This window comes from Grammomys surdaster, unplaced genomic scaffold (genome assembly GCF_004785775.1).
Source record: "Grammomys surdaster isolate TR1022 unplaced genomic scaffold, NIH_TR_1.0 243, whole genome shotgun sequence".
In the NCBI taxonomy this organism is placed as follows: domain Eukaryota; kingdom Metazoa; phylum Chordata; class Mammalia; order Rodentia; family Muridae; genus Grammomys; species Grammomys surdaster.
This window is the reverse complement of record NW_021604688.1, coordinates 3,323,816-3,335,723: the sequence shown is the minus strand read 5'-3', so window position 1 is coordinate 3,335,723 and position 11,908 is coordinate 3,323,816. Positions and strand designations below refer to the sequence as shown.

Here is an 11,908-nt window from a genome sequence, read left to right as displayed (position 1 = left end):
TCTTGAGAGGATTAATGGTTCCTTTTCTCGTCAGCTTTCCTTAATAAGAGGTACCATGATAGGATATCACTTAATATAGCTACAAAACTATTTGAAGTAAAATGGCCAAATAGGTAGCATTTGTCTCATGGGTCAGGGTACTCCTCTGACCAGTGAACAACAATGATATTTAATTACATGAGCAACTTGGATAAAAGTGTTTTGTGGGAATAACAGTCACTGCTTACCTTAAGTTTCTGCATTAGACATCTGTGACAGCTTTCCAGTTTTCTAATCATTCTGAATAACTGTGTGTTTGGAAGTTCAGATCTAAGTAATTTAGGGCAACAACTACTTCTGTGGACTGAAAATACCCACTAGGATTTCTCTCCAACCGTTTTATATAGAGGAGTGCTCACAAAGCATTGTATCAAACACTTTCCTAGTGAGGCTGCTTCTGCGTCTCGGTTTTTTTATTTTTTATATTTATTTATATTTTGTGTGTACAACTATTTAGCCTTCATGCATGTTTGGGTATCACATGTGTGCAGTGCCTGTGGATGCTAGAGAAGGTGTGAGATTCCCTGGTTCTAAGTCACACTTTGTTCTGATTACACTTGCTCTTAATCAACCTGAGTCCTCTGCAGAACAACAAATATTTGTAGACACAAAGCAATCTTTCTAACCCTGTGAGTATACTTAGGAAAGTCTTAATTATCTTTGATTATAGTGAGATAGGCACATTAGAACTAAAGAACCATCAAACACAGGTAAAGGCCATGATTTGACACAAGTAATTTACATCCTAAAAAAGATTGTTACTGAAATCAGGCCCACTAATAAGTAAAATATAGGAATGTTTACACAAAACTGTGTATTCATATTCATCTTATGAGAATGAATAAATTAAAGTATGCTAACATTCAAGTCATTTTAAGTAAATGTCAACCTAAGAAAAAATAAGCAGTTCAATTTCTATGGAGTGTGTGTGTGTGTGTGTGTGTGTGTGTGTGTATGTGTGTGTGTTTATATGTGCCCTTGGAGACCAAAAGAACATGTTGGGTCTGCTGAAATTTGAGGTACAAATGGTTATGAGTCACCCAGTACTGGTGCTGAGAGGTGAAGAAAGGTAGTGTTCCCTGCAAGAGCAGCAGGGTCTGTGAACTGTTGAGCTATCTCTCCAGTCCCATAGTTTGTTTAATTTGATATAGTGGATTTTGGGATAGATTAGGTCTGTGGAATAATGCAACAGAAGCACTTACAAAGGGCCATGATGGTAAATAAAATGAATTACATTAACTTGTTTAACAGTTGCTGAAAATAATAGAGTGCAATTTAGACCCAGGCTCCAAAAGTAAACATCCTCTTTCGCCATCTGGTGGTGAAAGACGATGATTTTCATGTGCATAAAGCACCCTTGCACTCAGATTTAACAGCCAATTATATTTAATGGCTTCTGATTCATTTTACCAGAAAGATATGCATATTTTCTTAAATTGATGAACATGACTGGAGTAATTTAGTTCTAATGGTTCATAGCACTGGATACAAATAACTATATCTCCAGCCGTTCAGCTCAGATATAATATCAACCAGAACAATTCTTTTAAGATTGCTTTCATTTTGTATTATAAGTTAATTCTGGGAGTAACCATTTATTTACATGAATGCTTTTGATGTACGAAATGAAGATGCTCATGACAAGGCCCAAACATCTCTGTAGACTGGTATGCTCAGCAGAACCATCAATTCTGATTTGACTCTGTTAGCAATGGTTACAATCATATGTTGACAGTTCCTCACACCAAGAATAGTAGGTGCATGTTTTCCCAAATAGAACTTTCAAACCTCATAACTTTCAAAAATTAAAATGACAAGTATCTCATGTTTTCATTTCTTTATTTTCTCCAGAATATTTTGATACCGAAACCAAATTCTTACTTGGAGAAAGGAAGAAACATAGAAACATAGAGACTGACGTTTCATTTAACTTACATCATCATGAGCAGTCACTTTTGTAGGCAACACTTTTTATTCTTTGTAGAAAAGAAGAAATAAAAAAAAACCCAAACAAACAGCACCATTAAAGAATGCATGATCCCTGAATTCTAAACAAAACACTGCCTAAAACTTTCTTTTGAAGCGCTTGTTGCAGCCAGTCACATTTAGTCAGGTATCAAAGCAAGCATAACGCTATTCCGTTGTTGCAGTTTTATGGACCAACTGTACCTCCTCCTGAGGGTTTTACACACCTTTCTGAGTTTTTCCTGTGGGAATAATATATTCTTTGGTAGAGGACTGAAGGAGGGTTTCACTTTTCTCTATGCTGATAGGAAATGTCTGTGTACAATCAGGGCCTTGGCCCCCAGTCTGTGTGTGCCATGCGTGGTGTGTTCGGGTTGACTTCACATTTTGCTGTCACGCTGGAGGAGTAAATTCCGCCTTTGAAAAAAAAGGCATTACACGGCTAATGTCAAACAGATGTAAACATTTAGAATACTGACCAAAAGAAGGAACAATACACATAAACACATTTTAAAAATAAATGATACTGAAAACATAAATGAGATCTGATTTCTGCGAAGCAAGGAGGGAATACAGCAGAGTCAGGAAATGAGGGGACCCGGGTAAAGCACTTTTCTGGAACATTCGCGAACAGCACAAACACAACAAATTCTCTCTACAGTCTAGATTATTCTGTGACTATAAAATATAGTTCAAAGCTAAATAGTGTATGCTATTAAAAAAAGCAGCTCCTTTAAATTATAGTAGAAATGCCGTTTGCTTGCCTTACTGTGACAAACATGAAAGCAGGAGGCAACACCATTCTAACAGTGACATTTTGGCTACATAGGCCCCTGACAGTTGATGAGTTCTGTTCCAGGACTCTTCACATTGTTCTTGGGGGAACACAGATGAACTTGAGACTGAGCTGTATGTGTTCATTGGGGTAGGTATCCCCAGGCAGCTACTAGGATGCTGAGCTTCCACACCAGACTATGACCATACAGGACTAAACTTTGCTTCAGTATCCTGGGCTGCATCTCACCCCACCTGAAGAAGCAGGGTGACTGGCCACAGCAAATCCCTCTTTTGAAATTGTGCGAGTGTTTGTAAAGGAAACAGGCTTGCAGCATCTTGTATTTAAAAAAAAAAAACAATATTTCTGACTACATTATAAAGCACCACAGGTACCAGGCAATTTCTGTATGCTTATTTTAAACCGATTAAGAATATCCAGGGTCCAGAAGTAGGCTATGCCTCTACAGCTCACCTCGGAAATGGAGATTGCTATGAAGTCTTTCTAGGTACCTGGCTCAGCCTCATAGGTTTTCAACTTTGTTTCATTAATGCTAGACCTTCACAGGGAATATTCTATGTAACTGTGGTGCTCTGGTCACTGGACTTTGCATTCTTACTTTGGGGAAGGATAAATATTTTCATTTTCAAAATGAATTTTGCATCAGAATGCTTTTATTAACATGCCCATTAACTAGCTAAATGTTTTATACACCTCAGGCATATGCATATCCCATGGAGGGGAATAGAGCATGGCAGTTTCCCTCCCTCCCCTGCTCCAAAAGTGCTATTTTGAGAAATACATCCTTTGTGATTAAAAATAAATACATGTTACTTGTGCAAGTTCTGTTCCTGATAGGGGGCTAATAATGTCCAATGATCAGGAAAATGCACACATGAAGTTTGCACATTACATCACCATAATCGCAAAGTCGAAAACATTGTCAAGTTGCACACACGCAAAAACATGTAGAATCAAGAAGCTGAGAAGCTGCTCACCTAATTCAGATATGCTGGCTTTTTATATAAAGGTGAAATGCATACCTACAAAATACCTAGCCAACATTTTGCTTCTGAATCTCATTATTGTATTCACCCCGAAGATAATGTCTCAGGAAAATAAGCCGTAAGATAACATCGAGAATTTGAACTGGGGCAGAAGAGAGGAGGTTGTAGAAAAATTATGATCTTTGGACCTGGGTGACAGAATCCATGCACTATCAACATTTGAATTTCCAAACTTACTATGTGAAAAATCCAAACATACAGAAGGACACTTTACTTTATTCCCAGGAAGCACTTGGCAGGCAGTACTCAACAAAGGTGCAACTGACAATGAGCTCAGTACCCCTTCAGCCTCAACTGTCCCTCTCACACAGAGTGCAAAGGCTTCGTAGACTTGGGTTTCTTTAACAGGTATCAGGTACTGATGTTGTAGTTCAGAATCTGCTGGTGTAGACAGTATCTGACGCTGGAATAGCAGCTATTAAATAGGAAAGGGTTGGCATGCAAGTGTCATTGTGTATTGGGGGTGCCCAGCTGTGAGGCTAAGAGCACAATCTTCAAAATTAAGATGATATCATGCCCAAGCAGACCATAAGGGCATCGCTGATAAGCACAGCATGCAGATACACCCTGGCAAGGCAGGCAGCTCACCACCCCGGCCTTAAGACTGTAGTCCTGGGTTGTAGCTGGCTAAGCCCACCGCTGGCTTTCTCCATTGTCAATTCTGTTAGCTTTAATATGGAAAGGCAGTGTCAGGACCAGAGTCCTGAATCAGCTGTAGGCAGGCCTTTCTTTGCTTTGTTGTCTTAAGATAAAGGATCTTTCACATTCAGTGATTTTTAAAAACAATGTCTCTGTCACCTTAAGAAATTTGGCAACATCACAATAATAAATTTAGAGGGGGGAAAACCCACCATAGTTGGTTATATTTTTTTAAATGTGGCTTTTGTTTCTTTCAGGACTGTATTTTCTACTCATTCTGGTTAACTTTTAAGATGCATTTTCAAGGAATGTCAAAAAAGTTTACATTGAAAAGATGATCCCACATGAAAATATCTTTCACTTTTACCCTGGACATGTAATTTTCTTCCACTCTGAATTATTTTAATTCTATAGGCACAAACAATGGGCTAATGGCACTGCGTTTTGTGCTCTGAATCTGGAGTTAATTGGGTGCACGTCTCCTTCCTTTCATCTTCCAGTTGTGAGCCTGTGCTTTTGAGCTTGCTTTTGGAAACTGAGCCTCTCGTCAAGCACAGCTGTCTCTGGAATGCAAGTAGTCAGTATATGGAAGGAGCTCAAATCCTCAGGTTTTACTGGATGAACTTTGAAGGGAGCTATGTGAGATGCAATATTTCCTTTCCAGTTCAACTCTTTTAGGTATGAGGAATGAAACAGCAGGAGGGAGCATTTTTTTTTAAATAAGAGTTATTTCAGAGTCAAAGACAACTGTATAGATTGTGAATCAAGAGGGAATAAATGGTTCTGAAAAATGTCACCATTCATACTGCCTTCTGTAGTCACTGTCATCAATGACACCTGTGAAAAGAGGTGGCCAATCTCTGGAAAGGCCAGGGCACCCTGGCATGACTGGGGGTTGCATCTGCTCCACATATCCCCACTTTCTATGTGGAATTTGGAACAGAGTGAGTAGAATGGCTAATATTCTATATCATCAGCTCACAATAATGCATGTACAGCATTTTATTGTAAGCTTTTAATATTAGGTAGGGCACAGATTTTCATATTTGCTCTTAAAAGCCACATGTGGAACACCACAATACTCTGGGCCCATGACTATCAGTCAAGGGTTCTTACATTATTGAACATAACAATTGTAGTCCAAGGGCTACAATCAGACCACCTATCGCATGAAGCCCAGTTGTCAAATCAGATGCATTACATATTCAAGCACAATTTGTGGACAAAATCCAAAGCCAACTCAGGTTTTCTGCCAGTCTCTGGGAAAGAGTAAGAAAGAAGGAAAACAGGTTGGGATAGTGGACTCCACAGACACATCCTTCGTGCACCTTCTGAGGTCAGAGGCAGCAGAAGGAAGCACATTTTTAAAGCAGGCTCCCATTTCTATTATGACTTGAATCACGGGGTAAAAGGTCTCCCAGACTCACTGCAGAAATCCTTGCTGTGATGTCGCAATTATGGAAGGACACACAGCCAGCTCAGATTACGCTTATCATAGTTTTTCAACAGCTGCATATCTGGTGATTAGACAACTCACCATGCCCTATCCGTCTAGGCCTGGGTTGAAAGAAAAAAATGTCAAAATGAAAAAAAATAAGGCAGTGACCTGTATACACAGAAACACACCAAGCTGTGAATCGTGACTGAACAGGTAAAAGCCATTCACTCCCATGCTTTGCATCATCTCCTGTATGAGAAACGTAAGAAAATAATCACCTAGAAAAAAACAAGATGACTTACTTCTCAGGGAAAATATGCCGGCACAGAAGCCAGTGCTTTACTTGACTCCTTGCTAACTATGTTAGGCTTTTTCATGTTAAAAATTGGGGTGCAGGTTGGGGTTACTGAATCCTTCACTCTGCTCTTATCGGACAACCAGGCAAGCTACACAAAGTTTGGATGGACCTATGCAGTCATCGTGGCAGAAGGCCCCACAGCCTTTGCACACAATCATGGCTTTGAGCCGGCAAGAACATTTCAGCTCTAATTCATCTGCATTGCTGTTGTCTGCAAAGTTCTGAACCGGCATCTGAGTGTTCTGACCTGTCAGACCTGTGGTGGTGGTGGCGGGGCTGGAGCCACTTCCCAGAATCCCAATGGACTTTTCAATGGCAGATGCTGCCCTTTTGAAATTTGTGCTCCCAAAGTGTATCGTCGGGTAACTTCCACAGAGTGGTTGTTGCTGGGGTACTGGTAGTTTTTGAGCAGCTAATTGGGTAAAAGGCTTTTGGGGCTCAGAGAGCAAGTAGGAAGAAAAATCTGCATTTTTTAATGCAAATGCCTTCAGCTGCTCTTTCACTTCATTCTGGTCATATGGAACCTGCTTCATGCCCAGTTCACAGCTGCTGCTTAAACCTTCCTCAAAAGAAAGAGGTTCTGATTTGATATTGCTACATATGCCTGTGGACTGGGGCCAACTAAGTCGCTTAGTGGTTTCCATGGTAACTGGTGGTTGCTTTTGATCGGATGGGACTTCTACAGTGGGAAGAGGTGGAGGTAGTGGAGGGGGTGGAGGAGGTGGTGGGGGCAAGGCCAATGGTGGAGGGGGTGGTGGTGGAGGGGGTGGTGGAGGTGGCAGTGGAGCATGGACCACTGCTTTGCTTGGCATTGTGTGTGTGGTGCCTCCCCCATCCTCGCCTTCTTTTATGGGCATGCTGGGGGACAACATATTGGCTAGTCTTAGCTGGTGAGGTGCTGCAGGAAGATTAACATCTCCCAACGCTTTTTGTTCAAGATGCCTATTGAAGGCAAATGTGTTGCAGCCCACTGAGGTCTTGGGAGAGTTCTGTAACAGAGCAGCAGTGGGAAGGGGTCCCCTGGTAGCCATGGGCATTTGGTAGAACTGCTGTCTATGTGAGGTACCAGTGTCAGCATGGTAGCCTTCATTTTTGCTCACGTGGAACAGGCTTGGCTGGAAGCTACATGCAGGCAACAATAGCTTTTGTTGTTTGACCTCAGGGCTGGGCATGATCCTGTTGGCCATGGAGGGCTTATTATGCCGTTCCTGCTTAAATGGCTGGCTGTGTCCTAGCTGACTCATGCCTGGACTGATGACGCAGGGGACGGCTTTGACATCGGGCTCCATCACCATCTTCCCTGGCTCGCATTTAACTTGAGCATGGTCTCCCACCGTCCTGGCTGCTCTCTTTTTGGGATGGTTTTCTCGCTTTCTCATTTGGACTGGTGCTAGAGTCCCTGCCAAATAGCCCTTACCATCTGGATTTGGAGAGCTGGAAGGCATTTCCACCATGCTTCTCTCCAGCCCTGTCTTACCCACTGAGGTAGTTTGAAGGGGCAGAGGGAGCCTGTTGATTTCAAGTTTGGCTCCTAATCTTGGCTGTGGTAACACCTTTTCCAGAGGCAAGTTGCCCTGCAGTAACTGTGTCACCAGTGGGTTATTAGCTTCCACAGAAGACAGGCGGCAGCTTGAGCTGCCTGCACTTGGAAGTCTTTTCAAGGTATCTGTAGCCAAGGAAATAGCCTCTTCTACGGGGCTTGTGGTGGAAGGCTTCATGGCCTGTGTTTGTTGCACACTAGCACTGTTAGTCATTTCTGTGGCTTGAGGAGGACGCTCAGGGCCAGGAAAATCCTCAGTGTCCATTCTAAAGCCCTTGTCTACTTCATGAGGCTCAGGCTTCACGGGAAGACTGACATTCGTGATGAGATTCCTAGGGTGGAGATCTGACACGTGTGCATAGTTGGCATGCTCCGTCTTCACAGCCTTCAGGCCAGTTTGCTCTGGTTGTTCTTTCTGTTTACTTGAGCCTGACTGACTAACCACAGGCTGTGCTGTGTTTCTCATTGGGTCTTCACTCCAGCAAATCCGGTTTCCTGGGTTATACTGATTGCTACAGGCTGTGTCTGTTTCATTCTTGAAAGTACTTGAGTTTCGTGCTTGCTCAACAAAGCCATGAGTAGGTACGGTCACTTCATTTAGTTTATCTGGAAGAGCAAGGGGCAATTCTCGGAGACCAGTGCAAGTGGCCTGCAATGTCTTACAGTCCTGTTTGGCCATAGGAGCAGCAATGAAGACAGAACCATGGTCAAGCCCTTCATTTGTGGCTTGTTCAGGTCTACTGATGACAGACACCTGAGGACATGCCACAGGCTGGATGGATACATCTGTCCTCATCGACCTAGTCTGGGCATCTAAGCTTGAGTCTCCACTTTCAACAGAGACAGTCAGAGACAGATTGGAGGTTAGTGTCGTGCTGTGGTCCACAATGACTTTACATGGAATTGATCTGTTTATGGTTGCTGGGACAAAGCCCCCTGGTGGCTGCTGAGGTTTCTCAGAACTGTCTGTTCTGTTTCGAGGCCCTGAATTGTTGTCCAAGTTCTCTCCACTTAGTTTGGGGGGACAGTTGTAAGAGTTTACAGTGAGCATGTTTCCTGCAAACATTGCAATGGGTGGGCGTGGAACCAGTGAATCAGTGACAGCCGCTGAGTCACCACAGCTGAGGGCTGTTCTCACGGAGCCACCCATGGACACGGTGGCCTGTTCTTCACTCCCAGGCATGGCTATCTTCTCAGAAGCAAATCTGTTATTAATCCCTGTGGGGGGAATCAAGACAGAGCTAGTGCAGAGATGGTTTGGCAAATTACTTCCAATGGTGGGAGCTGGCACAGAAGTGTACTGATTGGACAGGAAGTTAGGAGCCTTGCTGCTAGGTACAAGCAGGGTCTTCCCATCCATGGAGTTAGACTGTCCAGGACCTTCTGGAGGAGCTGGGATAGGAGTCCTGTTGATACATTTTGGTACAAGGGCTATGCATGGAGCATCAGATCCCTGGATGGATTTTAACATGCTTATATTACAAGCAGAAATCGTACTATTTGCACTGTCAACAGACATGAGGACAGAAGATTTGTCAACAGGACTCACAAAGGGATGCTCTTTAATTGCTCCTGACATAGCAGTGCTGCAGACAGACATAGGGATGGGGTTGATGGGACTTTTATTAAGAAGTATGGATACACTGCTATTTTCTGAAGAGGTAGATGAAACAATTTTCTCAGTTAAATGTGACACAGGTATGCTGTCATCAGAACTATGCACAGACAAGTCAGTGACAGTTTCTGGAATCTGAGGTGGGTTCAGAGGCTGTTGTAATACAGTGGTGGTCTCCCGGATGTGTGAGGGCTTGCTGCTAGGAGATCTGCAGTTTGGATTGATGATAATGACTCCAGTAGAGCCTTCCATTTTTGTCTCAGGGGTAGGAGAGGCTTCCATATTGAGAGATTCTTCCTTGGTACTGACAGTAGGTAACCGGGACTCCTTAGACGTCTGGAAGAGGTGGACTCTGGACTGATGTTTTGCAAAGAGCTTAGCTTTGGTCTGCTCTTTGATGTGGGCCAGGGTTCTCGCCTTCCCACCATCTCCTGGGCTCCCCATGGCTCCTGAGACAATGCTAGCTGCAGCTGCAACTGCAGCAGCTGCAGCAGCCTCACGCTGTGCTCGGGCTTGTTGAGCACGGGCCTTGATGTCTGCAAGGGTCCTGGCTCCTGTGTTCCTCCCACTGCTGACTGATGTGCTAGTGGATGCTCGGGACTCTGCTTTGGAGACTGGCTGGCTCTTAATGATAAAAGGTGGCCCAATTTTAGAAAGCTGTATCTGAAAGAGGAGAGAATAAAAAGATATTAGTATGCAACCAGTGAGGAGGGTAGTGGAGCATTACCTCAAGAGGAGGTTGAGGACTATGAATACAGTTCAGTTGGTTCAGAGCTTGTCTAGCACACATGAGGTCGTGGGTTATATCTCTGTGGTCCTAACACTCAGGGCATACAGGGAGGCGATTCGCTATGATTTTGGATCCAATCTGGTCTACAAAACTAGTTTCAGGCTACACAGTGAAACCTGATCTCATCTTAGTGTATCTACTGAGCTTGAAGCAGGCTGGACCTCCATGACAACCTCTGCCTTAAAAAAAAATGGTTACTGGGGTAGGAGTAAGCTGCATTCAGTTATAATATGGATTGATATATGTCTCACAAAATGCACAGTATGAATGTGACAATGAAGTTTTTCATCTATGAAGACATCAACCAATAATTTCATTTAGCAAAATATGAATACTCTTAAAGTCATGTGTGAGTAAAAGCAAACATCATGTTTCTTAGGATGAGATTAGCTTATGGTGGAACACTCTTGTAATCAGGAGGCCAATGAAAGTCTGAGGCTAGCCTAGGCTACATAGTGAGTTCTGTGTCAGCCTGAGCAACATAGAAAGACCATGTCTGAAATACGTGATAGATAGGTAGGTAGATAGATGATGCATAGATGATACATACATAGATGACAGATGGAATATATATATATATATATACATACATAAATATATAGAAAGAATAGATAGATACATAGATGATAGATAGATAGATAGATAGATAGATAGATAGTAAGAAAGACTTAAAGACACTTTTAAAATTATCTTCCCTGCTAGAGAAAAACAAACCAACTGAGATGTGTTTACTCCTAGATTAATCTTCCCTTATTTAATTAAAAAAAAAACAACTCAGCTCTGGTCAAGAAGCCTGGAGACCACAATTCTCATCCTGGCTTTGTACAAAGGTGACCATCCTTTCTTTGGATGATCACTGTGTGCCTCAGTGGCTCTATCATCAGAGGGTGGTATAGTTCTGATGGACCCCCACAAATATCTGACATGCTGCCTAACATGTGTGCAATAAGCATACAATGACTGTTTATAAACTCAGTTATTTCTGGTCAGCAGCTTTATGTAGACAGAGGATGCTGTACTTAAGCTGTGTATTGCCCTGACATTTTTAAAAGCAGGTATAGATGACTTGAACACTTTTGTATTTCAAAAAAAGGGTGATTTCTTTTACCATTGATCATCTGCAGGGACACTGTACCTGTGCCAGTCCAGTCTATACTGCTTACGTAGTCATGCAATCTAATAGGCCAAAAAGTCATCATCTCAGGTGGGAGACATAAGATCTAGTGAGGTACAAACAAGAGCTACCCGAATGGAGAGGATGGGATGAACCACTCACTAAGAACATCCTCAATTTGGGAAAAGGAAGGGCTGGTTACTGTCCTCATTACAAACTTGGAAGATACCTGACCAGGGATTTGACAATCAGATAGTGACAGAGAGTATATAAATACCTAATTTGGTTGTTCACAGGTATGAGCTCTGTGTCCATCTCCCCATTTAGAACAGGACTGTCATAGATTTATATATATCTCTAAACACATATGTATACTGGATTTAAACTCCTGGACAGGTAGAGGATATTTCTGTTGTGGATAGCCCTAGTGTTGCTTGTATTTTGATGCTAATTCTGCTTTCCCAAGATGGGCTGTGGATACAGGTGACTTCTTGTGAACCATCCCCTAATGATCCCTAACTCTAACCCTAACCCTAACCCTAACCCTAACCCTAACCCTAACCCTAAC

At 42.6% G+C, this 11,908-nt stretch overlaps 1 protein-coding gene across 1 annotated transcript in view; it reads right to left on the bottom strand.

Moving 5' to 3' along the window:
* Positions 1-1,644: 1,644 nt before the first annotated feature.
* Asxl3 (ASXL transcriptional regulator 3) overlaps positions 1,645-11,908 on the bottom strand; it is a 170,786-nt gene continuing 160,522 nt past the window's right edge. Inside the window, exon 14 of the mRNA XM_028774885.1 lies at positions 1,645-10,099. Coding sequence (XP_028630718.1) covers positions 6,350-10,099 — 3,750 coding nt within the window. The 3' untranslated portion in view covers positions 1,645-6,349. The remainder of the gene's footprint in view (positions 10,100-11,908) is intronic.